We start from the raw sequence: 27,658 nt of genomic DNA, 5'->3' as shown, positions 1-27,658 counted from the left end.
GCCGGGGGCCGGCGTGAGGGCGGAGCCGCCGCCCGACGGGGCCCGGACTGTCACCGCCCCCCGGGCGCCCGTCGCCGGCCCGGCCGCGCTCGGGGCCCGCCGGCTGCCGCGCTGACGGAGCGCCCGGTGCCGCGAGCCAGGCGCGGCCGTCACGGGGGGAGCCCGGCGGCCGCCCCTCCCTCCGGGGAGCCCTCCGCGCCCCGCCGCCGCCATGGAGGAGGCGCTCACGCCGGGGAAAGTCGGGTAACGCGGCTCCTCGGCCGGCCCTCTCCTCGCTCCCGGCGTTGCCGGGCGGGCCCCCAGCTTTCCGCAGGGGGTGGCGGGGTGCGGGCCCCGAGCGGGCCGGGGTGGGCGCGGCGGGGCGGGGGCGGCCGGGGTGCGGCAGCGGAGCCCCGCGCAGAGCGCGTGTGGCGGCTTCGGGCGAAACCGGCAGGGGCTGACTGGCCTCGATATTTGGTTGCTGCGCGGCCTCTAATAATGTTTAGGTCACGGTGACTGTGACTGAGCCTTCGTGGCTCCCATCTGCATGTTATATGTTGCGTGTATATAATTAATAAGTATTTTATGAGCAGCAGCTCATTGTCGGACAGCACTAAAACCTTATTATCTTCCACGTGTGTCTGAACTCTGCATGTTCTGGCAAGTGTTTGGATGACAGCCACAACTGGCAGTCCGTTTTTTCAGGCTGGGCAGCAGCTTACTGTTCTCTAATAGATGAGAAGTTCCGTTAAGCCCGGAGGTAAGGCAGAGCGTCAGCAGGGCCATCGGCAGCCCCGCTGCAGGCAGCAGGGAAGGGCGCAGGGTTTCTGCTTTTCTGCCAGGCCAGCCCCTTCCTCCGTGCTTGTTGCTGGAACGTAATACTTCACTGCGAGGGTTGCAGGGAGAGGTCTGGCTGCAAAACACAAAGCCCTAAGAATTCACTGTTGCTGAAATTCAGCTGTTAGTCAGGGTTAGGGTTTTCCCACTTGTCCGGTGTAGCTCAAAGGCTGAGTTTCATGTCTTGCAGCAAGACAATTGCAAGTGTGCAGTTGCAGGATCAAAATGCAGAAATCTGTTGTTCGCCAAAATGGTCAGAGTTTGAAAGGAGGTGGTTTAGGGTGGGAACTAAATGTGTAAGAAATTCTTGCGATATCCAAACACAGTAGTTCAAAGTCCAACACATTTTATGTCACCACAGTTGTCTGCACCTTCTTTAATCCTTACCCCTCTTGAGGACCCCCACCATCTGATCATTCAGCAGGTGTTTAGTGAACACGTTTAAACATTTTCTTAATCTGCTCTTTCTAGTGTCCAAGATGAGGCTGTGGACAAAAGCACTTTTAAGGAATGCAACCAGATTGCGTTTTACAGGTAAAGAGAAGAATTGTAGTGAAAGGTGTTTTTTTTAAAACTAGTAATATTAAAAGATACAAGAAGTAGTTACATATTGATTTTTAATCACAGTAAGTCTGCTAACTTTCAAGAGTTTATCTTTCAAAGTGGGCTTCAGCAAGCAATAGTCAGCATATTTTAGAAGGTGTAATGTTACATCCGAAACCTCTTTGTTAAAATTTAAGAGTCAGTCCTCTCATCTGACAAAGCCCCAGCAATATTTTACCTATCGGTAAACTCAAGACGCAGGTTGTTTTCTTGATGTGGATATTTCTTGAATATCCATAGTTCAAAACAAGAATTTTCAATAGAACCCATTAGTCTGTGACAGTCACATACATGATTTCAGTCCTGTTGAACAAGTACCTTGGCCAAAATTCAGCATCAAATCTAACTTCTAGCTTAGTAGTCTCTTAAAGCTAACCTTAAGCTAAGTGATTCTTCTCATCCCATTTCTAACTGAGATACCTTTCCTCCAACTTTTTTTCCTCCTGTCCTCCATTGCCTTCTGTCCTGTGCCGGCTGAGTGAAAGGAACGATTGCCCACTGTTATAGCAATTAGTCACTGACATACTGGGGTACATTTTCAGATACTTATTTCTGTTCTGCAGGAAATTATGTTCAGAAAACCCCAAATAACACTTTGCCAGTGGGAGCAGGACTCCTTCTTTTCACACCGGCCCTTTCTAGCCATTTTAACTTAGCACATCCAATTTCTTAGAAAGAGATTGCCACACATCGGCAAACGTCTTTGCTCTGCTTTTAAAAGAAATCCTTTATCTGATTGCTCACATTTGTGCATTATCTGTTTGCAAGGAAACAAAATCAGTCTACTAATGAGGAAGTTTCCCTTTAAGGTAGCCTCCACGACATTTATCTTCAAATAGTTCATAAAACCTGGGCTCAGCAAGGAGCATTCCACAAGCATTGAAAGAGCCTCTTGTTTCAGGGTCTCTGTCCTAAAAACTTTATCAGGACCAAAAGATGTAGTCAACACTCTGTCGTCAGAAGGCTTGTTGAAAAACAGTTTCCACAGTATATATTGCTTCATCACCACAAACTGCAGAAGCTGTTCACCAGGGGGTTGCAGACCAAGCAGGGGTGTATGACAGAAAATTAAAACTGGATTATTCCACTGAAATTTCTGGGGTCATGAAGAGAAGAAAAAAATGTAACTGGACAGCCGAGAATTTAGTTGGACACTTGGATTAAGACTATTACTATCTAAAAAAAAATTATGGAGTGGTGATGGGTGGCCAAACCCCTCTAACATCTCATTCATAAACATGTATGTGCTCTCAGAACTATATTCCTTTTTTTCCCCTTGACTTGAAACACTGGTAATAATTGTATTTGAAAAACTTCAAGACAAAATTATTAAGTAAACATTTCTAATGATATTATGTTCCTCTGTATGATATAAGCCACAACAATTAAGGAGACCAAAAGTTATTTTCTGTCTTGACAGGCGTCAGAAACGTCTGCATCCTGGAAAATCCTTGTATCGAGCGTTGTTGGATTCAGTCATGTTAAGTGATGAGAATGTCAAATTCCATATTATTCATGAGGAGAATAAGGTGAGATCCCACCTAGCAGAAGAGTGTGTGTACAGAAAGAGCAGCGAATATTATCAACAAGTCTGATAGTATTTGCAGGTTTTGAGATTCTTCAGTGACAGATATTTCAGATATGCGAAGTATCAGCCTAAAGATGTCGTTAGTGGTCAGTATTTATTGGCAGCTTGAGACTGTGCAAGAACAGGTATTCTAAGGAACTAAAAAAAAATCTTTAGCAAATTTATGAATAGAACTCTTTGTATCTATTTTTAAAAAAAATTCAGAGTTTTCTCCACTATTCCAAAATAATAAATTCTTTTTCTATAATGTAATAAAAAGACCTATGTTCCAGCACCTCCTAACCATGTCTTTTGCATTCCTGTATTTGCTCAAAGGCAGTTTTTTGGGGAAAAGAAGTCGTCTTTGCATTTAAGACGACAGCCAGGAAGAGGTTTTTTTACCAGCTTAGCAGCTAGCACATTCAGTTAGACAACAGGCAACCTAACCCATCCTCAGATGATGAGAGTTTGGAACTACAGCTCTCTTCCATGCTCATAAGCATCACACTATGTAGATACTCTGCAAAAAAGTATTTTCTGCCTCTCTGGTTAATCCTGACCTTTGCAGTCAGCACAGAAAAGGGAGCCTATGCTTTGTCTAGATTTTAAGGTAGGTAAAAGACTGAAGGCTCTGTAGCTTCCTAGACTATTCAGGGGTTTATACAAAGCATAGTGTATTTCCTAGGAAGCAGAATCTGGAGCTCCAAATTAATTTTTTCTCTCTTGACTACTCTACCTCTGGTATTATGGCTCTTTCATTCTTCTATGTCTTTGAAGAGAGCAGGGCTGATTGGTTTTCATGTAGAGGGAAAAGATACCGGGCCAAAATTCTGCAGCCAATTTTGTGTCTCATGGAAGGAGAGATTAAGAAAGGAAAAAACAAAAAAAAAAAATCAGACTTGTGCTTTAGGGATCCTCTACAGAAGAGAAATGAGTCGTGTTGTATGAGCTAGAACAGGGTGACTTCCCAGTTCCCTGAACTTTAAAATAGCAAGTTACAGTGGGTAAGGCAGTGTTACACATTTTCTTTAGGTGTCTTTCTGACACAGTTCATCAGTGTCAGCACCACTGTGGATACTAGTGAACACAGAGCACTGACATTTTTGCAAAAAGCCCACATCTCAATAGTGTCCCACTCTTACATTGACAGCACAGTAATGAAATTGTCTAAACTTTGGGATTGGTGTATACTACCCCTGTTTTCCATGCTGCTTTTGGGGAAAGCTGCAAAGTGCTAGACATGAGAGGCCTGAAGGTAAGGAGTCCATTTAAAAAGAGTTGCTTCTTCAAAGGGGAGTAGAGTTAGCTGGTGCAAGTTCATATGGGTGATGATTGTAGCTGACCAATGCTAAAGAATATCAAATCAGAAAGCAGGCATTTTTTTTCCAGACAGTAAGTGTTTGGTGATGTTGAGTTGAAAAGTTGGTTGCTATTTTTTATCGCGGCCTGTTCATCTGTTTGCTCCCAGGTTCTTCTACAAGTAGAAATTTGTGAAATAGAAGGCAATATTTTCAGGCTTAAAATTGATGAGGCAACTCCTCTCAGAGCAAGATACAAAGTTCCTGATGTTCTTACAAAGGAACCTACCACCCAGAGGTAAGTGATGGGAAGATGATTTAACACCTTAGTAACTTGTGCAGCTTCATTTGCAAGAATGTTTTCCCTTTTCCCTCATTTGTGCTCCACTAGTTTTCTCTACAACACAGAGTTGTTAACAGGAAGAGAAAATAACAACGCATGTGGCTAATTTACTTTCAAAAATTCATGTTAAATACTAGGAGAAAGTTTTGTCATATACATAAGAAACTTGAGGCTATTTGACCCAATCAGAGAATACCCTGCTTGTTATGATACATCATTTTTACCTAAGGCATTAATTACTTGTTAATGTGAAAGGAATGCAAACTCTGGGTAGTTTTCATAGCAGTTCTGCAGCTACCTGTTGCACTGTGCAGTGAACCCTGCACACAGCATGTATTTCTGATGTTCTTTGCCTCAGTGTTGGCCTTGAGGTTTTTATAATGTATGTGGATACTCTCAGCCCATCTTTTGTTTCAAATCATTGTTTAGTTACAGTGGATTTCATGTGCTGCTTGTTCATATAAAGCTGTTCATTTCCCAGACTCTTCATATCCCAGAAGGAGGCAGGTATTTTGGTGCTGTCAAGTGTTAGCGAGGACTACAAACTTCAAGTCACAGCAAATCCCTTCCAGGTTGAGCTACAGTCCAAGGGTGAGACTGTTCTGAGCATGAATTCCAATGGGTTGTTGTATTTTGAGCACCTACAACCACTTCCCTGTGATAGGTACAGTATCTGTCTATTGCATCATAGTATGTACTGATTATGCTGGAGCTCAAGATAAAGAATTCTGTGGAATTGCAATTTCTGTGTTAGAAGCTCTTATGCATTGAAATCTGTCTTCTCTTTTACTTCATACCAGTGAGTACAATGGTGAAGTTTTACCGAAGAAGTTCTAGATCAGTTAACTGCAGACTTTTAATCCCTTGCAGCAGCCATGTGCAAAATGCTAACCTCATTTAATGGCCAAACAATTTAGTGCAAAACACTGAAGTATCCTGGTACCCCCTTGTCTTTCTTGGGAATGAGTGATAGTAGTATAATGAGGTTATTAGTTTCATCTCCTTTTATGACTAAACTTACTCTTTAGGTAAGTTTTACTTGCCATATAAGCTCTTAACAATGTGCCATGTAGCTGCAAGATTTTACAGGTCAATCCCACTAAGTGCTGAAAGGGTGAGAAACCACAGTGCAGGAGATGTCATGACTAGAAAAAGAGCATAGCAAACGTCTCTCCTAGAAAACATTATTTCAGAAATTGTAATTAACAGTCAGCCCTTAACAGAAAATGACAAAGAAGTGAGGATCTTCTGGGCAGGTAAAACGCTGATGCAAATGGAAATAAATGTGGAAGGCCAGGGAGCCGACCTAACTCAAATAGTGAGTGGAGTTTATTTTGACACATTGAATATTAAAATTATTTGCCATTTAGAGCTCTCAGCTATGGCATCAGTTTTCAGAACAGTCAAGCGAGCACCAAAACTCTTACATAATGTGTAAGGCAATGCATAATGTTTTATGAGTTTTCTGTTTGAAATCCTTCCTTGCATTAACAATAAACTGATCATTTCTGTGTATTCATTTTCGCTAGAAAACCTACAGGAGAAAATGAGGAGGCAGCAAGTGATTCCTGCAAGGTAACCCATGCTTACTGCAAATTCAGCATGAATATTTTGTAGAAAAGAGAATTAGAATCACATGTTTTTTTCTTCTGGTACAATGTTTACAAGCATAGTTTAACCACTTTCCAGTGAAAATCAGAAAGGAGCTGCTATTTTGTATTGAGATATTTTGCAAATTTATAGCTGAACAAAGGTTTATGTGTTTTACAAGGGTTGTAGAAGGCATGTCAGACACATCTAGCTCAAAAATGTTTTTTCTGTGGCCTTTTTATGAAGAATTTCTTTCTCTTTTGGTCTCTTGCTTGATTTGGAGTAGACATGTAAAAGGGAGTTTTGTGGTGATATTTAGTCATTTTCAAATTCCCTGCTCATTGCAAGGAGCATTTAAAAAAAGCAAGACCTGTTTTATAACAGTCCAAAAATGTGCCTCCACATACATTCATGCTTAACACAGAAGTGAGAGTCTCTCTGAAAAAAGACTGGGCCCTGGCAGCACATAAAGGCACATACCAGTTTTCTCAGGAGGATGAGTTATGCCCATGATACAATTTTAGCCTTCTGTAGAGCAGATGGCTGCTTACTCCACCCTCCTGTTACAAATTGCTGGAGCTATGTTGCCTTGAGCATACTTGTGTCTGAACTCTGAGTCCTGCCAGGGAGCATGCTTGCTTTCGGGGAGTCACACAGCTGCAAGAGGCCATGCCTGCTTATTCTGGGACAAATGTAGAAAATAAAACTGGGAAAGAAGCTGCAAAAAGTGGAAATTCTAGGACAATGAATGACAGGGCACAAGGCTCAAAGTGTGAAGGAAGCTAAAAGTATCAGTTACACAGGACTCCAGAGAGTCTGGAGAGCTTTTGTGTTGTCTGACCCTTACTGTGTAGGGGACTGGGTCCGTTTCTGTTTCTATAGGTTTTCCTGTTTGTTCCATCCATGCAGTCTTTACATTTCATAATCATGTTCAACATCCAGAAGAAAGACATATTTTACAGTGAGAACAATCGTTGACTGGAACAGTCTCACCAGGGATGTGGTAGAGTCCCCATCAATGGAGGTTTTCTAGATGCAGTTGGGCAGGGTGCTAGATAATCTCATCTAGGCTCCCTTTCCCATGAAAGGTTGGATCAGATGATCTTCTGAGGTCCCTTCTAACCTGGGCTATTCTGTCATTCTGTGATTTTATCCAAGACCTCAGGTATTACTTTTGTGCTGTAGCAGAGTGCATGTGTGCTCCACTAGCACATCTGTTCTTCAGTGTGAATTGCTGAAGCAGGATCTGAATTGTGTTTTGGATTTACTTATATTAACCATATTTAGCAAAAAAGCAGTTAACAATATACAAAGCTCATGTGAATAAACATATTTTTCTTAGAAATAGATGGTGTGAGCCATTGCATTTTCTAGGTTTAGTTATTTCTGTTTATGCAGGGGAAACAGGAGGATCTAGGTCTCTGGCAAGAGAAATTTGGCAGTTTCTTAGATGTCAAAGCTCATGGTAAGTCTGTCTGTTCTGAAAACAGCTTTACTGCTTTGTATATACCTGTGTTCATATTTCTGTCTGCATTCTGTTTAGCTGCTTAATGTTTATCAGTGTCTCACTCGTGCCTTCTTTTAACCTATCAGATATGAGTAATGGGTAACAAATTTGACAAAAGTACTGGAAATATTCGTTAGATTTCTGTTCAGGAGGGAACACGTTAAATGCAACACATCACATCAGCTCACAGTGCCGTTTCTGATGCAGCATAGCCCTATCTGCATTGGTTGACTGGTATATAATGTATTATTTCCTTTTTATTTTCTTTTTTTTCTGTTTGAGTATCATCACATAACATTGATTTCACTTGTAGTTTATTCTCACGACATATAAGAAATCATATCTAAGCAGTAATAATTGTCGCAGAGAAACTTTTTAAGTAGAGGACTTACAAAAGGAAATACTGAGCAGTCTTAAGGGATAAGAAGGAGATTCTAGAACCATATAGGTCAGTAGCTCAAATGCAATTTAAATTATTAATTATCAGATTTTATGATCGTGTGCTGTCTGTCCAGTTATATTCTACATTAATTGAGTTGGTTAGTTTTGTCCATTACCACTATCGTGCAGACTTATATAGCAACCAGCACTACCTAGCAGCTGCAGTAGAGCGAGAGAGGTCTGGAAGTGCTTCCTCTGGGTGACAGCAGCTTCTTCAGTTCACAGTCAAGACACAGAGGGGCAGGAAGCTTGTTGTTTACGGTGTATCTGATGTATTAGGTCGGCGTCATGTTTTCCTGTTTCTCTGTGTTAGAGGAAGAAGTCCGTATGGTCAGGTTCTGATCCTGAGGCTGCTTGCTTGTCAGTCTGCGGGATCTCTGGTCACCTGCCAAAAGTTGCTCTGGATTCAGTGATGTGACAAAATAATACCACTGGCAGGGGCTCTTCATGCTGCTTCCCTGGCTGAGGCTGAAGAGCAGTACAAAACAGGGAACTGACACTGAAGTCCACTGTGCTGCAAAGCTTGCCTTGTAGGTACTGGGATAGAAACAGGAGATAATTTTAAGCAGTTTCACTACAGAATAAGGAAGATACCCGCTATTACATGTATTGGTTTTTTTCTATTTAAGTGATTCATTTCATCTTCATAAGCAGATCAAAATCAGAATAAGTACCATAAAATCTGTTTAAAACATTACCTCTGTAGCATAGAGGTAATAATGGAAGTGAAGCTGAAAGCAAGAATGAAAGAGCTGATTATTAAAACCTGCTTTTTAATATTTTTCTTTCAGTTAGATTGCTCTGCTCTGTTGCTTTCAGCTAAGCCTGAGAATGGAACTCTGTAGTCTTCTCTTTTAATGTTATTCCCTCAGGTCCTAGTTCGGTAGGCACGGACTTCTCTCTACACGGATTTGACCATGTTTATGGAATACCACAACACACAGAAGCACTTCTTCTCAAAAACACCAGGTAAAGGTGGTAGATTGCTAGTGAAAACAGTATCATTTTTTGTAGACGAGAGCTATAACATTGTCTTTAATAATTTAACGCAGACAACAGCTCGAGATATGTGTATTCTATAGTGTATATTTTAGTGTAACGGTACAGCAAACACAGCCCCTGTCCACATGGAGTAAATTGTTCTGCTTTCCCTTTCCACTCTGCAATTTCATGAATGACCCCTTCTCTTCTCACGCAATTTTCCGTGCAGTTTTTTCGTGAATTGCAGGACTGGTCATGTTTAAGCAGAACTCTTAGAAGAGCAACTCCATGGAAGGACAGGAGAGTTCAGAATTTATATTTTAGGACTTAGAGCAAATGAACAGTAGTCTGACTGGCAGCAAAAATGTTTAATTAAGATAGCTAGGACCAAAGCAAAGGAGTAGCAATCTAGGCTGTCCACATTTCAGCTTTGGTTGCTAAACAAAAGACCATAATACAGAGTGTGTTCATTGGGCTTAGAGGAATGGCAATACAGCTAAAATTGGCCTAGTGTGGGATGCTTACGTATAACAGACACATCTGTTTGTTTGTCCTAGTGATGGTGATGCCTACCGGCTTTATAATCTGGATATCTTCGGCCACAAGATACATGACAAAATAGGCATTTACGGTTCGGTGCCCCTTCTCTTAGCACATAAGCCTAACAGAACTGCAGGGATTTTCTGGCTGAACTCTTCAGAAACGCTGGTGGATATTAGTACAAAGGCAGTAGCTGAGGTGAGCTGCTCACTTTCCTCAGAATTTAATAAAGAAAACACACCAGGGCAAGTCCAACACGAACATAACAACATTGTTGGAGATTTATCTTTTGCTCCCTAATGAAAATTGTCAGTCTCTTCCTCCTGTCCTCCCTATTGCTAAATTTATTGCATCAAACCACTAAAAAGAACAAGGAGATGACTCCTTTCAAGAGTCAAGTTAAAGAACTTGTGTCTTAACAAGTCTGCAGAGAAGGCAGAGAGGAAATATGTAATATTGGAGCAGAAAAAATCTACACAAGTGGATGTAGAGGCAGAAAAAAGGGTGGACAGGTATCTTGACAATCTCTTGGGTTTGAGAAATTTTTCTGAGTTTTTAAATTCTTGGAATTGCCACACATTTCTGCTTAGTAGTCTTATTCTTCTGTGGATTGTAACTGACCTTCAAGAAACATAGAAAGTTCAGGAGATGAACTCCCTCAACTCTTGAAACACAAACATACAAATACTGTTACAATTGAAACAGTGAGAAAAAAAATCTTGCTTCATTACATGGTTAACATTATTAATTTTCTTTATTATTTATGATGCAGTTACAGATACTACTCAAAACTCCTGCAGAAAATGCATAGTCTATAATTACAGAAAAGCTTTAATTACTTTGCCCCTCATTATCCGTTTTTCCTCATTAACTATTACTCCATCTTGTATAACCAGCATGCAAGGTAAAGGATTTGTGAAGGATATATAAGAGACATTCAGTGTATATTCCTAATACTTGCCAGGTACCAGGTGTGTGTTACTGATTTTTGTGGGTTTCCATCGTTGCTCCTTGACTGAACAAAAGTTTGATAGAGATGTACTCACTTTTACCTTGGTTTCCTTCAAAGCCCATGTCATCCGGATCTGCAGCAGAGGCTGCTAAGCAGAGAGTGGTGCCTCTGACTGATGTGCGCTGGATGTCAGAAAGTGGGATCATTGATGTTTTCCTGCTGATGGGACCCACTGCATTTGATATCTTCAAGCAGTTTGCACAACTGACAGGTACTAACTCACATAATGGGAGTCAGTATGGCACATTTACCTGGGAGATTCTCAGAGTAACATGCTGTACCCAGGCATGGGTTAATATTTACCTAGCCCACTGTGTGCAGGAGGCCACTTGTTCCCAAACTGCAGTTGGTAGAGCAAAGGCTGGTACTTTGTGAAGACAGGCCTCCATCCTTGTTTTCGTAGCATTTGCAGCTGGTCACATTTGGCCCTAGTTGAGAAGCCAGCATAGTTACTGCTGTCTGAATCTGCTGCCTTGGATGAAGTGTGGAGACACAGGGGGCTAGAACTGCCAGTCACTGTCAAGGCAGGCCACCTGATAATGAGAAAAGACTGAAGTCACAGAGTAACATATCCTGGAATGTAGAGAAAGAATATTGGTAACTGTCCAGTGGTTCCATTAGGGAAGGGAGAAGAGACAACATGCAGATAGGGGAAAGGAAGGACACAAGGGGCTCAGAAAGAGATGAAAAAATTGAAGGCAAGAGGATGAACATGTTACAAAAGCAAAATTCTTTACGTACTAAATAGAATTAAAAGTACAGAAACATCCCTGATAGTTCTTTGGTGTATTAGCAATGATTGTTTGCTGCACAGATGTTATGGAGAGAACGTGGTTCAGCTGAACAGGAATAAGAAAGTAGCCAGGTTGCAAGAGGATCTCTCCCAGCAGAAGTGCACACTCAGGAAGGTTTCCCAGCTCCCTTTGGCCATATACATATATACATACATGTTTTCTAATTTTAAAAATTCCTATCAATTGCAATTCCATGGTTCTTCTTGTACGGCAGCACCTGTGGGCCTGTTTACAGTACTCAGGTTCAAGCAGTCACAGGAATTGCATTCTACTGATTAAAATCTATTTGTTTGCATTAATGACAGTTAAGCTAATCTAGACTATATTTACATTAGAAAAAAAAAATAAATTACACTGGTTACTGAAATAACACTTCATCATTATGGAACAGCGAGTTCCTTCTCAGTCTTGTATTATTATTACAGCCCTCTGCTCTTTCTGGCTGTTGAGCTGGTTGTAATGTTTGTTATTTCAAGAGTTCAGTCACTTCAGTATGAAGAATGTGCTTTAGGCTCAACTCAGGCTAGCATTTCCTAGTTCCAAACAGATACATATTAATCATGTTAACTTTTCTAGAGTCTCTAGATAAAATCCTGAAGGGCATTAACAGTGCTGCCTTGATTTAATTTATGTACTCTCCCTAGGCACTCAAGCCCTGCCCCCCCTTTTTTCTCTGGGCTACCATCAGTGCCGGTGGAATTATGAGGATGAGCAAGACGTCAAGGCAGTAGACGCTGGCTTTGATGAACATGACATTCCTTATGATGTGATATGGCTGGACATAGAGCACACAGATGGCAAAAGGTATTTTACTTGGGACAAAAAGAAATTCCAGAACCCCAGAAAGATGCAAGAACATCTCAGGAAGAAAAAACGCAAGGTAAATAATATAGCAGGAAGATATAAAATACTTCTTCGTAGTTTGAAGCTACCCAATCTAGCTTTAACGAAGGTATTTCAGATACCGGAAGCAGTTTAACTACAGTAGAGTAAATCAGACTGTGTTGCAGTCTGGTGATGCTTCCAGTATGCAAGCTATGTTGTTTAATACAGCTTCTCTTGCCATTTTATTATTTCATAGTCCGTTTTGTACCCTGACCACCAGGCTAAGTTTGACCCCTGTGAAGCTCCACCTTACAGAAGCAGCCCAGTGCTGTCCTTGATGGGCACAGTAGAAAATTTTCCTACTTAACTTGAGCTTTCACCATCGGTAGTTACTATCCTTGCTTCAGCTGTTCTTTGTATTGACACTACTTTTTAATTTGTGCTTTCTGTTGATAGGATTACTTACCATAAACGAAATTGGTTTTTTTTTCTTCTGGTGAAGTCCTGGTATGATATGCAGCCTGTTAGCTTAGTTAGTCTTTGTTTCTGCTTTTACAGCTAAAATATTTTCCTTGGAATTATGGAGGTATTAAAATGTAGACAGTTAATGCCTAACAGTTGTGGAATGGCTTAATGCCTAACCTTTGCTAAAAGTCAATGAACAGAGGACTGTTGAAATAGCATTCAAGTTTTATAATCTCTTAGTTGGAACTATAGTACTTTCACTTAACAGCAAGGCAGTTAATGGCAGCAGAAAGTAACTGCAAAATACATTATTATTTTTTTTAATTAGAAATTTCTTTTGCTGTTGTATGCTATATAAATTAAGATATGTTTAAGTGTCTTAAGGCAAATGATTTTAAGCAGGGACATGAACATGGAGGTCAGGTGTTTTCCCATTCACAGAATACAGCAGTGAATTAAACATGGTGGTTTTAGGGGTGAGGGTACTTGCTTTTGTCTGAAACAATGGGGTTTGGCCCTTATTTCAGAGGGGTAAGCATGAGTTCCTGCCCTCCTTGTAAATTCGGCTATTATACATAAGTCTAGCACAGTATATACAAGAACTGGTAACTGCTTTGTTAAATTATTGACACAGCTACCTTCTTTACCTGAAGTGAAATCATTATTTGCCCTTTATCAAAAGTGAACTCTACTGTTTTATTCAGTACAGTTGTTGCTAATGATGCATTTTATTTTCTTATCCTGGCAGCTTGTCGTCATTGTAGATCCCCACATTAAGATTGATCCCACGTATACCCTGTATTCACAGGCAAAAGACAAAGGATATTTTGTGAAAGACAGAAATGGGCAAGATTTTGAGGGCATCTGTTGGCCAGGTAAAAAGCTTCTCTGTCTCTACATTTCAAGCTATTTATTTTAAAAATTTTGGAAAAGTTTAATTGGGATTCTTACATTCCTCGCATTTTTGGTGAATATTCACAATTTCATGTACTTTGTGGTTTCTTTGTCATGTTCCAATTGCTTCAGCTGTACAACTTCCTCTGTTACATCTGTTGGATCTGTAGATAGTCCAAGTGTCTCAAACTAAAAAAGTTGGATTTGTTGGTCAGAACAGCTATCCCTCTTCCCAAATTGTTTTGGGTAACAGAAATGCAGGCTGGTCTGTTGCAGTGAGCACAGCTTACGTGGGCTGGATGAATTAAGTGAACCCTGATTTGACACGTTATTTTTCATGAGGAGATCTTACTGCAGGGAGGCAAAGGAGCTTGTCCCCCTTCTTTACAGACAGAAAACCCACAATTCTGGCAAAGAAATGAAAATGGGAAAAATCAAGGACATATTACAACTTCTAGTAGCATGACAGGATTTAGTTATTCAGCTTTTCAGTGACACTTTCCTGTTTGAGCTCAAAATGCCAGCGATGCTGTCTCTCCCTGGCGTTCTGTTCACATCTGAACATGCTTCAAACTGCTAGCAGTCATTTTTAAGTGGTGCTGAGCTTTAGACCATCAGCATCTACATGTGTTGGCCTGCAGAACGTGGCAAGAGGTGTACTGAGTTCCAAGTCAGCCTGGAATTTGCTCTTGAGCTTTTGTCTCAGAAACAATAGCAACTACATTATTGCTGCCCATTGTGGAAAGCATCCTAGCTTTTGGCCACTGTATTTAGGTGCAAAGACAAAGCAAGTCTGCTCTTAAAATCAGGTAAATAATTGGGATCTCCCATATCCACAGGTTCCTCTTGTTACCTGGATTTCACCAATCCTGAAGTGCGAAAATGGTATGCAGATCAGTTTACCTTCAAAACATACAAGGTGTGTATTTATTTGCTCTGATCTGCATATTCCAGAAAGCCTGAAAATGGTGAAAAGAGAGAAGATAAACTATGGGTTAAGCAAGTTGGTGGCTTTTGTAGCTGTATTATGATAATGTAGAGGAAAGTATCTTGATAAGCTGAAGTACCACAGAAGGATTTTCTCCATGAGCTTATCTACACTAAGAAAGTTGGAATGCATATGCCACTAGTGAACCTGCTCATTTAGTTGCAGCAGTAGGATGGACAAACTGCAGGCGTTTTAGCAGCCTCTAATCTAACACTGCTGCTGCAATTCCAGCTTTTACTACCATGGTAGCACACAAGGAGTGATGTGAGAATGTTCTCTCATAGCTCATGGTAATTTCACCCTGACCTTCCTCCCAGCACTCCTGCCTAGTGCTGAAGGTGTGTGGGTAAACACTGCTGGACATCTCGAGTTCTACCACGTCCCGCCCCGAAGTTCTGCTTTGCAGTAGGGTTGTTGAAACTACTCCTGTAGCAGACATGCATAGTAGACATTTCCCATGCTGCTTTTCCTCTCCAGTCTTTCTCTTCTGGCCTTCTCTGATCTTTTTCCTCATGGCTATTTGCTACTTCTCTTTTCCCTGCCTCTTTTCCCTCACCAGCAGGCAGGAATAGTAAGTACCTAGTAAGTATTATAAGAATTGCAAAAATCAAGTGGGCTGATAGGCCACCACCCTGACCAGAAGGGCCACCAGGAGAGATGAGATGAATGACTGGCAGCTTTCAAATGACCACAGGAGTATAATTAACATGTCTTGCTTTGCTGCTGCTGCTGTTTCAACTCATACCCCAGACTGTTTGACACCCACTAGAGGTAACCACACCAAGTCACAGCAATGGCTGTGTTATGTCCTAATTGCTACCCTGTATCGTAGGGATCCACTAATATCCTGTTTGTGTGGAACGACATGAATGAGCCTTCAGTCTTCAAAGGGGCAGAACTAACAATGCAGAAAGATGCTGTGCACTACAACAACTGGGAGCATCGGGAAGTACACAACCTCTACGGATTCTACCAGGTAGAATATCTGGAGACACAAACCACAACAAAATGTGGTAATTTACACAGTAGTTCGTATTGTGTAACCTCCATCAAGGTCCATCAACTCTGCTGTGCTGGATGTTGCCATGTTTGAAATAAACTCTGTGACTGATCACAAGAAAATGTTGACAACATCCATGCCTTTCTACCATAACAGCGTAAATGACATTGGCTGTAACTACACAATATTAATATTTTTTTTCAAGTGTATTATAATAAGAAAGTGTTACTTCAATAATAGTTATTATTTGTGGGTACAGATTTCTTGATTTTCCTGCCTTGGAAGGGCTAAAAAGGTGGTGTGGCGAATATCCTAATTATAGAGTTTATCTTCCTGACTTTTATGTTCGTGATTTTCAGCAAATGGCAACTGCAGAAGGACTCATAAGACGTTCTTCAGGAAAAGAGAGACCATTTGTCCTCACACGGTCTTTCTTTGCAGGATCACAGAAGTATGGTAAGTAAGGACGAGCTGGATGCCTTCCATGCTGTTTTGTTCTATTAAGTTCACTGTGTAGTAGTAATATCTGGAGAGGACAGAAACTATCTTAGAAATACTGACACAGTGAGCTTATAAGAGTGCAAGTGATTAAATCAAGAGAAGTTGGTAAAGTGTGTACAAGTTAAAGGCAGACTAACAACCTGTGTCCTGTGACAAACCACTGCCTGCTCTTGTTGCATATTTCAGGAGTGTGTGTGTATAAAGAAAAAAAAGTTGCAATGAACAGCAGTTCACCGGTATTTCATGACCATTCTTGTCTTCTTTCCTTAACTGCAAGCATAAACTGAAGCATATGCCCAACTTCCCTGTGTAATGCTGAAACTGGGTATTTCCAGGGGCAGTGTGGACTGGAGACAACACAGCAGAGTGGAGTTACTTGAAAATATCCATTCCAATGCTTCTCACCATCAGCATGGCAGGGATTTCTTTCTGTGGAGGTAAGGTGTTCGGCTGGTTGCTTACAATCACTATCGGTGGTGCCACCAAGCTTGTATTCCAAGCTAAACAGTTCAGTGCATTTCTAGGCAGTTTTACAGATCAGTCTGGCTTCAGAAGCCAGTAACTTGACTCTCACCATCATACCTCCACTAATTTTTATCTCATGTTTGCATCCCATCTGGAGGAGCAGTCCTCAGGTGGTGGTCTGTACCATCACTGTGACAGTCCTCTGTCACTGAGGAAGGCATTCACCTAGCCTCCAAAAGCTCACTTGAGATTTTTATTAAAGGATAACATACTACACCAGTTTTCCACTCTCATTTGGACAAGCAGCCGTCCAACAGCAGAACTGCAAGCACATTGTGAAATGCATGGATTTATACACTTAGAATGTTTGTTAGAGAAGAACTGCACATTTTTCAGAATAATTTCCAAAAATGTGTATTTTTATTTGTCTGCGCAATATCTAGCTGATGTGGGAGGGTTTATTGGAGATCCAGAACCAGAATTACTTGTTCGCTGGTATCAGGCTGGAGCCTACCAGCCCTTCTTCAGAGGTCATTCTAACATGGAGAGCAAACGGCGAGAACCGTGGCTCTTTGGGGAGAAGAACACCCAGATCATCAGGGAAGCCATTAGAGAGCGCTACGTCCTGCTGCCATACTTATACACACTGTTCTATCGGGCTCACACAGCGGCTGAACCAGTGATGAGGTAAGAACATGTCAGGAGGTTTAGTGATTATCTTCAGGAAATTACTTGGAGGAGGGAAGTTAAATTTCCATCTTCTTTTTGTGATTACTTATTTAAATTTTAAAGACAAAAGACACAAAAATTACTAAATTCTGTTGTCGTGCGTTCTGCAAGCTTTGGTAGGGTTCACAGAGGAAGACTACATTTTTTGTGTTTTTTTCCAAATGACACCTGGACCACACTAATTCAGTAAACACTGCACAGACTTTAAACATGTTTTTAAAGTATTGTGGGCTCCAAACTTCTTGTCATGATAAAGAACATTATGTAGTATTCCGACTCACACTTAAAACAGCGCTTGATGGTCTCTGAACATGCTGATCTAAAAACCTAAAGGTCATTTTGCCCCTCTTGAAAATATTTGTTATGGCTGAATTGATACTGTTATAAAAGCTTATTTCCTATTGATAATCTGATCATTTATCTCTGCAGTATTTCTTACAATTTTTCTTTTAGTAAATAATCTAGTAATCTAGAACAGAAGTGAAATTAGAAAATAAACTTCTGTTCTGCTGCTCTCTAACCTCTAATAAAAAAGTGACTCAGTGGAACTGAATGCAACAATCCTTTCAGCAAGAAATGAATGTCACTGATCTGCCGGGTATTGCTGTGTCTTTGAGGTTGTCTTTTTGCACTACATTTATCTTTACTTACTATTATCCAAATACAATACATCTCCTGAGTTTTAAAAACATTAAGGTCTTGTTGACTAGAGTTGAGTCGTTTGAGTTTCAAAGACGATTTGCATTACATAGTGTGAGCATCTGTTGCATAGGTATATGGGTATTACACAGGCATAGATGTCCCTGTTGTATGCACTGACATAGAGAGCGGGTTTCTGTCTTTCTTAAAATGAAGTTTATGTTGACACATGCACTGCCCACAATAGCAAATAAAACTTTGAGTATGCTACATTTGCTGCAGTAGGTACAGAATTAGAGGAAGCATGATATTTTTTTCACTGAAACAAGCGGAGTGGAAAACGTGTCTCATTAGCAAGCACACAAACAGCAGGGCTGCAGTGAACAAGTGGATGCCTGTGAGTACGCAGATGAGCCAGGCTTTTTGTGTAAGAAAACCCAGAGCCTGCTTCTGAATGAGCTATTATTGTCATGATCTCTCAGATTTTAAATACACAACTCCTGTTCTGTAACCAGCTGGTGATTGCGCTACCCTTTTTTGAGAAAGACTGAAAATTAACTTCTGGTGCAGGTTTCTCAGTCATGACCAGGAGGAGATGCTATGAAAGCTGTAGTGGGCTGCTGAGAACAGGAAGGACTGTGCTGCAGGGACTAGCTCATCAGGTGTCAGCGCTGCTGGTAGGCTATGACAGACAGGCTCATCCACCTCTCCTTTGCTAGAAGGAAGGTATATGTGGTGCAGGTTTGTAAGGAAGAAGGCAGGAGGGAAGAAGGTGATGCTGCAGGAGGCCAAACCATAGGTGTATTGGAGTGTCTTAACCCATGTTTTACTGGGAACTCTCATCAGTGACTCAAAAGGGGTACTTTAAGGCACAGAAGAGGACCTTGCTCTATCTTCAGTTCTTTATAGCTGTACCCTGTAAAGAGAGAGAGAAAATGGAGCCTGAAAATGCCAGAAAGCTTTGAGCAGGCTAGTGGGAGTGGAGAAACTAACTGGATCTCTATCTTTCTTTCTACAGGCCTCTCTGGGTAGAGTTTCCAGGGAAAACAGAAACTTTTGGTGTGGAAAATGAGTACATGCTGGGTAAGCAGGTGTCTTCTCATTCTCTGGAGTTTGAGTTAAAATATTTTTGAGGTGATAGTGTCAGATAACAAAAACAAAACATGAATTCTGCCTAAGACTTTAAAATTATATTGTAACTGAATATAGAACTTGAGACCTCTTTAAGGGACTCATTTTTGACAGCACTTTGAAAACAGGGGTCATACGAGATGGAAGAACTTGAGTTCAGTCTCACTAGTCACTTTGAAAAAACATGGTCGGTTTTGACCTGAAATGTGGAAGTTCAATGTAGCAGCTAAGACCGCAGTTTGCTTCAGAAATGATAGTAGCAAACAACTACCATCCAAAGCCGATCATTTTTTACTCCAGTATGGCTGGCTGCTGAAGTCAGTTTTCTCAGAAGTTAAGCTGAAGAGATGAGTGTGTTTGTGTAAAGCACATTCAGCCTATATGGAAAGAGAGAATGGGAGGGGGGTGTTGCATTTCAGTATTACCGTTTTTTACCTCTGGGCTCAAGATTGCCTAATAATGACTTTCAAAGGAAGGGACATTCTCTTCTCACACAGAAGTCTGACCAAGGTAGGCAAGATGCAGCAGCAAAGCTAAGTGTGGCAAAGAGCATTTCAGAGGAGGAGAGGAATAAAATTCAAACGAAGGGAAAAAAAGCAAGTGATGCACGATACAATTGTTCACCATCCACTGACTGATGCCCAGCCAGTCCCTGAGCAGCAGTCAGCAGGCCCAAGCCAACTCCCTCCAGTTTATATACTCAGCATGATGCTCTATGGTATGGAATATCCCTTTGGCTGGTTCAGGTCAGCTGTCCTGGCTGTGTCCCCTCACAATTTCTCGTGCCCCTCCAGCCCTTTCGCTGGCAGGGCCTGAGAAACTGAAAGGTCCTTGACTTGGTATAACCATCACCTACCACCAACAGAAAACATCAGTGTGCTATCAACTTTATTCTCACTACCAAATCCAAAACACAGCACTGCACCAGCTACTAAGAAGAAAATTAACTATCCCAGCTGAAACCAGGACAGTTAGAAAAATGTGTTCTTTTGTTCAACCAAAGAGCAAAACCAAGTCATCTCTTAGACTACGAGGGGCCAGAAGTGCCTCCAGGCTGGTGGGTATGCAGCAAAGCACAGCTGCATCCCAGTGCCGTAACAGAACAAGACCCAAGCAGCCATCAGCTCCCTACACACGCCTTTTTTTCCAGTAGAAAGTGAACCTAAGCATATGGTGTGCCTAAGCGAGCCCCTAAAATGGCTATGGGAGGCTGACAACCCCACAGCACACAGCTTCTGCTCCGGTGAGATGTGGCCTTGAGCACCACAGCTGTGTTTATGTTTTTCTCCAGGAAATGCTTTGTTGGTGCATCCAGTCACAGAGCAAGAAGCCAAGGCCGTGAGTGTTCTGCTTCCAGGGTCAGAGGAGGTGAGGATGAATATGAAGCTGCTCAGCTGTTCAGTCCAAAGAAGTGTTGTATACAGCAATCTTCCAGTTCCTCGTCTCATAACTGCAGAGTACTGCCGCTGTGCCAGTGGCCGGCTGGCCATTCCATCTTGATACCTCACATGCTTGGCTCACAGGAAATTTACTTTTGCGCTTTTCCAAGAGTTGCTGCACAAACCTCAGGTCTCCTATAATTTAAATCTCCCCTCAAGACTTGCTGCTTCTCACGGAACACGAAGAATCAGCTTCACTAAATTGTCAGTTCCCTTTTTTTCACGTATTTCTCGTTGGGTTAGACTTTTATGTGGAAGGAAAGTGATCTTTGAAGAAAGGTCATAAGGAAATCAGTGGGAAGCTGTGGGGAGGGAAAATTATAACAAGGAAATACAAGCCTCAGTAGCCTGGGATGTGTGTAGCAAAGGCTTTGACATGTAGAGAGATGAGTTCCTCTCTGAAGTAAAGCTCTCTATCCACAGGATGGCACTGTGGTCCACTCCTACAGAGTGGCTGAAACAGCTGAGAGGTGGGAGAAAGGAAAGAATTTGGGAGGAAAATAGTTCCTAATGGAGAGCCTGAGACTCTAGAAAGGCCTAAGAGGAAAGAAAGCAGCAGAGAGGAGTGTATGAGGCTATGCGGAGCCTTGTGACTCTGCTAATGCACGGAAGGACATTTAGAATTCTTCTCAATATAAGGAGAAAACCAGACTAGGCTCTCCAAACAAAAACGTTTTTTATCAATATCTCTGTGGGAATTGACTGCTTGGCACACTTAAAGCAGTTAAACCTGCTGGCAGGTGTGGTATATGGGAAGTTTCAGATGTAGCTCTTTTTTTGTGACCTGTTATTAGCAACTTTGTTATTAATTTTCACTTTAATGTGAATACGCTTAATCTAGAAATGCTGAGTTCCAGAATAAAAAAAGAGAAAGGATGGTATTTCTTTGTTTTGTACTTCCAGATGCTTCAAGACATAAAAGATGTTGTGCAAACTGTAGGAAAGATCAGCTTATTTTGTGCTTCAGGAATGAGGATTTATTCCTTCCATCCAGAAAGTAATTTGATTTGAAAATTAAATTATATTTCTTGCACATCAAATAGGTCACTAAGAATAGTGACAGCAAGGTTAAGCAGAAGCGTAACTGCATCTGCAGAGGCAACAGATCTTGCTGTATGTATCACACTCATTCTTTTTTTGTTTTTTATAGATTTGGTATGATTTCAGGAAATTTAAACGAATGGAAGATTCAGGCACTCTGAAGATCCCGGTAACACTGGAGAATGTATGGTTTTGTTTTTAAAATACTACTTCCACTGAGCAAATAAACCCAAATAGACTTCTGTTTTGTCAACATTTGAAATCAGAAAAGTGACATTTTAATCTCCTTGTAGGAATGTAATCTAAAAGAGCTTTTGTAGAGAAGAAAAGTCTCCTTTGTAGTTAGATGGAACACTAATGTGTCCTGGTGGCAGAGAAAAGTGAGATGATGTAAGCATGACTTCTATAAGCAAAGATACTTTGCTTGTACTCATACTGGAAGATTACTACTTATTCCCATTGTTACTTGAATAGTTTTCTTTATGTACTCCTGGTAAAAGTTCATTTCTGAACTTTGTTGAGAGCAAGCTTCAGTTATCCCTGTTCCAAGTTAAAATTACATGATCAGAGTCTATGAAACCTTTCTACCCTGGCTTTGTTTTTTTGCAGATTCCTGTATTCCAGCGGGGGGGCACTGTGATACCTCTGAAGACCAGGGCTGCAAAATCCACTGAATGGATGATAGATATTTCTTATGAACTCCATGTGGCCCTGGACACAGAGGTACTCTGAGATGACGTTCCCTTTACAAAGTTGTCTTTTACTCCATATGACCTTTTTATGTCCTTGCTGCCTGTTTGATCAGCACAATGGTATCTGATCTCTATGCCCAGTGGCTCTCCTCCACTTCTCCTAGTTGGGGGGGGGGGGGGGGGGGGGCGCTCCCATCTCCCTTCCACTGTTCCCTCAAAGTAAGACTATCCAAGTATAGCAGAGGCAGAACATTTTTCTGACCTTTCTCATCCCTCCTCTAGTCTCTTGGAGGAAGGAGCAGAGAACGAGTAGGCCACAAACTTCTTGGACACAGAGGGAGAACTTCCCACAACTGTCTTTTCTAATAAATGAGATGACATCTGGCACCTATGTCAATTTAGAAAACCAGGACGTTCAAGCCTTCACGCACTCTCAGAGCTGGACTCCCTGAGCCTTCCAGGGATACAAGTCACTAAAGAAAAATAAAGACACACCCTCACTATGAAGCATTACATACAGTGAGACATTTTTAGTTTCATTGCCAGCATTAGAAGCTGCTGTTGATTTGTACTCCATCCGGTGTGTTTCACAGGCCTGTGCAATAGGTGAGCTCTACCTAGATGATGGACATTCATTTCAATATCTCCACAAGAAGCAGTTCCTGTATCAGAAATTCACTTTCCAGAAGAACATTCTCTCTTCCAGGTAACAGCCATTATGGACAAAAGCCACCAACACACTGTCATTGTAAATGCCTTTTCTAATTCATGAGGCCTTCTTACAAACATAGATGTATTAGTCTTGCTGGAAGCTCAGTGAAGTCCCAGACCATGCAGAATCTGTCATTAAAACAGCAGAGGTAAACGATGTTCTGCAGAAGTCTAAGGGCAGAAACACATGAAATACTGCCTTGACTCATACATGTCTAGAGATTCTACAGATTTACTCAAATACAAAGGAAGTAATCAGAAAGAGTAAATCCTACCAGAGAGACAAAGATAAACTGGGAGATTTGCAGATAGGCAACACCTGGAGTGTTTGTATTTTCTAAGATATATTTTCCAAGATATTCTTCACTGAGAGGGTGGTTGGTCACTGGAAGAGGCTCCTCAGGGAACTGGTCAAGGCACCAGGCCTGTCAAAGTTCAAGGAGCATCTGGACAATGCTCTTAGGTCATATGATTTAGTTTTAGGTAGTCCTGCAAGGAGCAGAGAGTTGGACTCTATTCTTACGGGTCCCTTCCAGCTTGAGATATTCTGTGATTCTATGTGCGAACCACAAATAGACACCATTACATGTGGTCTCCAAAAGTAATCAACAAGTGCACCATAAATACTAGAATGGTAAAATATATAAGAAAAGCACTTGAAAGGAAGCATGAGAGGACACAGCCTGCAAAGGCTGAGTGAAACAACCTAAAAGCAAAAAATATCCATAGCTGCTTGTAAGGAAAGAAATGCTAAATATGCCACTATGACACTTCTACTATTGAAGTGTGTTGCCCATGAGGCTGTGCAGTGCATAAATCATGATTTTACAGGTATTTCTTTATTCCTTTAGGGTTCAAAAATATGCAGGAAGTGGTCTTGAAACTGTAAAATTTAGCACAGAGTAAAACTGTAGACTAGCTTGGATAATGTAGGTAAAAGTATGCTTTAAATCTCTTTATCTGGGATATGCAATCTTGAAAAGCTTAAATCTTCAGACTGTAATAGAAAAATGTTGCTAAATTGCTAGCAAACCTAGAAGTTGAAAAAAGTAATTTTGAGATGAATGATATAACATTCTATTTGGAAAGGAAAATTTCAGTTTGGTTTGAGGTTTTTTTAGAGCTTTTGAATAAAAATTAAATTAGTTACAAAATGAAAGGCAATTGTGTCTCAGATCGAAATATCTTACTTGAAAAATGTTAAAAACAACTTTATATTTATACTTAAGAGTTTTAGCCACTATTTTGCAAAAATACAGAACTTTTCTGGTTGTCAATGCCATGATTTTTGCCACAAAATACCTTCTCAAACTTTTTTTCTTCTAACTTTTTGAAATCTGCTACGCAGTGAAAAATTAGCTGCCAATGGGGGAAAGTTTTACTTCTTTCAGGAGAAAGGCAGACAAAAGGAAACCAGTATAGGGAACTTACAGGGTGAGACTGAAGTAATACTTTCTCTGCGTGATGCTGAACTGCTGATAAGCAGAAAGTAACATATATGAAATCATTTTCTTTTTTCAGCCGCACAGAAGAAAGCGGGAAGTACCACACTACATGTGTGGTTGAACGGGTGATAGTTCTGGGATTTGGACAGCAGCCCACTTTTGTGACAGCCTGTTCCAAGGGTAACAAAATTACTTCTATTTTACTACAAAATTTTTAAATACTGTTGCTCTGCTGCCATTCACTAGAGGTAACAAAGTGACAGCTCTATAAAGGAAGTGTTACTGTATAAGGGAGCATCTTTGTTTACTTTTCTTTGCTACTTTTTTTGATATCAAGGACAGAATTTAGTGAAAGGAACCAGCGGTTACTCACCACTAATATTACATGCAGAACTGAAGAACGCTTGCTTTGTAAGGCAATAGATACATCAGTAAAAGTGGTTCAGAAATAACAAATTCAAGTAACTTTATCCTGCACAGAATATGGCCCAAGATAGTGTTTCAAATGAAGGACCATTTGCTCAGATCTGTAGGCCTGCCTAGTCTAGAACAGGAAACTTGCAGACAAAACCAGAATTATTTTTCTGTTTTCTTGCTCATTCAAAAGTGTCTGGAGTTCCTGACTATGTGGCGATCTGTAGAAGCTGTGAGGGATCCCATATGAATAAGCAGTAGCATCTACAGAAAGGGCTTATAATTTCTGGCTGCTTTCCAAGCACACCCCTTTGCTCTGGGAATCGTGTGGACATGGACTTTCTGTCTCCACCTGTCCATCTTGAGGACTTCTAGGGTGCTTGGAGGAAAACCTGTGCTGAAACAAGGGTTATGTTTTTTCAGAAAAACCCTCAAATAGTTCCATAATTTGATGTACCGTGGTTTTGAAAGGTCAGAAAAAAAGAAATAGTTTTTCCAGTTCTGCTGTGTTCATATGTGTATACCGGGCAGATTTGACTACTGTTTCTTTTTTCATCAATCCTTTCCACCAGTGGCAGGGACAATGAGAGTTAAAAACTGGAGGAAGTCATGTGTGACTGTTTCAGAAGGGTTCTTCTTAAATCATATAGTAAACTCTCTTGTCTTGTTCAGATGGTAAAGGAAAAGAAGTGGTTTTCACATACAATATGAAGACCTCTGCACTGACGTTGGAAAATTTAGCCCTGAGTGTTGATGCTGACTGGCAGATCTACATCAACTGAAAGGAGACTCACCTTCTTCAGAGAAGTCATTGAGAGGCTGAGGGGAAATAAGGTGGGAGGACTTAAATATTCACTTGAATCCAATGGAACCGAGGAACCTATTTCCCACCCACACCCCCAAACTAACATTTCCTACAATTTTTTCTTTTGAAGCAGTAATTTAAATTTGGATACAGCAGGAGTAATAGTGCTAGGATTGTATCTTTGGGGGAAAAAAGCTAAATACTGTCTGCTCCAGGCTAGCTTCAGTTAGGTGTTAGGATTTAATTCTGCCTTCACTTGCAACAAAAATCATAGACTGTGCTCATTGTCATGGGGTTTAATGTAAGTATTTGGAAGTCCCACTACTCAGAGACTGGAGTACTTGAGGAGAGCAGATTTGGGCCAGTTTGACGAGCAGCATCGGTACATAGCCAGACACAGAGGTTATCATCAGAGTTCTGCCTGCGAGCTGCCTTGTGAAAACAGGAGCCACCCAGTGTGATTACAGACACTTCCCCTTTCCAGCCCTTGTGACAACGCAGAATTAGGCACTCTGTACAGGAAAGTAAACAACAGGCTAGCCAAACAGTTCAGTCATTGAAGGTATGGTTTGAGTAGGTTGGGCCAGTTAGTTGTGCAATAGTAAAAGACAGTATTCTCTCCAATAGCCAGCTTTGAAACTGCTATTTGGATTTTGAAAGGGCACAGGTCTATGTAAGTGCAATACTGGCATAGAGTAGCAGCTAGACTCATGCGGAAACATTTTCCATGTTATTGCTCCCCTCTCTCTGCAAGTACTACATAAGAAAAAAAGTCTTTTGTTAGGAAAGAGTTGGCATTTTTGGATGATGGAATGCCATTGGTTAAAGGCAGCCCAGTGAAGCAACTCTGCTTAGGGAGAGCTCTGCTTCTCCACATCTTCCAGTTCTTGCCAAGGTTTGGCTTCCTTTACACATATTTTAGTAATTTCTTGGTTAATTTTTAGTGTCTGGCTGAGATTTGAGCTTGGTATTTATGAAGAAAATTTTTGGTTTTAATGGGATTAATTCTGCATTTAGCCATCCCACTTCATGCTTATTCCCTCATTCTCTTACAACTCGGTCTAGTATTCCCTTGCCTCCTTCTCCCGTCATCTCTGCAAACAAAGCTGGTATGTCCTGATGCTTTCTTCCCTTTCAAAAATAGGAGACATCCTGAGTCCCACATCCCCTACATCCTACCTATTCCCACAGCCTTTTCCATATCAGGCATGTCTTTTCACAGGCTACCAGTGCTCCACTGCTCAAGTTGTTTGCCCTTTCCATTTGTACACTTGTCAACTATATTATTTTAAAAACAGTTCTGCTTTGAGTCAAACTTGGACATGCCATCAACTGGGTTTTGTGGATATAAAAGGGCAAAATTTACTTAATAAGAAAGTTTTTTTTTTTTTCTAAAAATACCAGTAAATTAATTCTTAGGAAACAGAGAAGGATAGTCACCATTTTTGCCAATTAAAGGCAACATAACAGTCCATTTGTACGTTGTTCCCTACTCTTACAAAGTCCTCCCTGTGCTCAGTCAGTCATTCCCACCTGCTGCTGTTTGTCCTCTGCAGGGCAGATGTCTGGGAACAGCAAATGCAAGAGCAATCTGTGACTACTCCTCTCTTGACTACCAAGGGCAGTTTGTTCCCCACCAGACCTTTAGGTTCCTTCTTTTTTATTCTGCAGAGCTGTTTGTCAGCCCCTTCTAGCAGACAGTGTGAGCCTCCACTCCAGGAACTGGCAGCCTAAATACTGCTGTGCTTAATGCAGATGCTTAATCCAGGTAGAACAGTAGCAAATAGATCTTTTACATCTGTGTGAAGAGAGACAGACCCTATTTTTCTATCCGCTTCTAAGCTTTAATTGACAATTGCTTCTTATATTTAAGCATAGCAGTGCTTCTGACAGAATACAATTGTCTGGAGCGTTTTAGTGAAATGTTTTAACTGGTATTTCTGAAGTCGGAAAGTAAGTGAAATAAAATAACAATGAAGCAA

At 41.0% G+C, this 27,658-nt stretch overlaps 1 protein-coding gene across 1 annotated transcript; it reads left to right on the top strand.

The window, feature by feature from the left end:
• The first annotated feature begins 127 nt into the window (after positions 1-127).
• GANC (glucosidase alpha, neutral C) lies at positions 128-27,658 on the top strand. Its single transcript, XM_056347631.1, has 24 exons — positions 128-243; positions 1,288-1,350; positions 2,840-2,948; positions 4,455-4,582; positions 5,109-5,291; positions 6,157-6,202; positions 7,616-7,682; positions 9,038-9,134; positions 9,704-9,884; positions 10,756-10,909; positions 12,137-12,372; positions 13,531-13,657; positions 14,516-14,595; positions 15,497-15,640; positions 16,024-16,120; positions 16,501-16,602; positions 17,074-17,317; positions 19,017-19,081; positions 20,421-20,497; positions 21,719-21,793; positions 22,219-22,332; positions 22,895-23,007; positions 24,534-24,637; positions 25,544-27,658. The coding sequence occupies exons 1-24, from the start codon at positions 212-214 to the stop codon at positions 25,651-25,653; spliced, it is 2,748 nt and encodes a 915-aa protein (XP_056203606.1). The 5' UTR covers positions 128-211; the 3' UTR covers positions 25,654-27,658.

This window comes from Falco biarmicus, chromosome 7 (assembly GCF_023638135.1).
Source record: "Falco biarmicus isolate bFalBia1 chromosome 7, bFalBia1.pri, whole genome shotgun sequence".
NCBI classification, from domain to species: domain Eukaryota; kingdom Metazoa; phylum Chordata; class Aves; order Falconiformes; family Falconidae; genus Falco; species Falco biarmicus.
The sequence above is the reverse complement of the archived record's forward strand: the minus strand, read 5'-3'. Positions and strand labels throughout refer to the sequence as shown.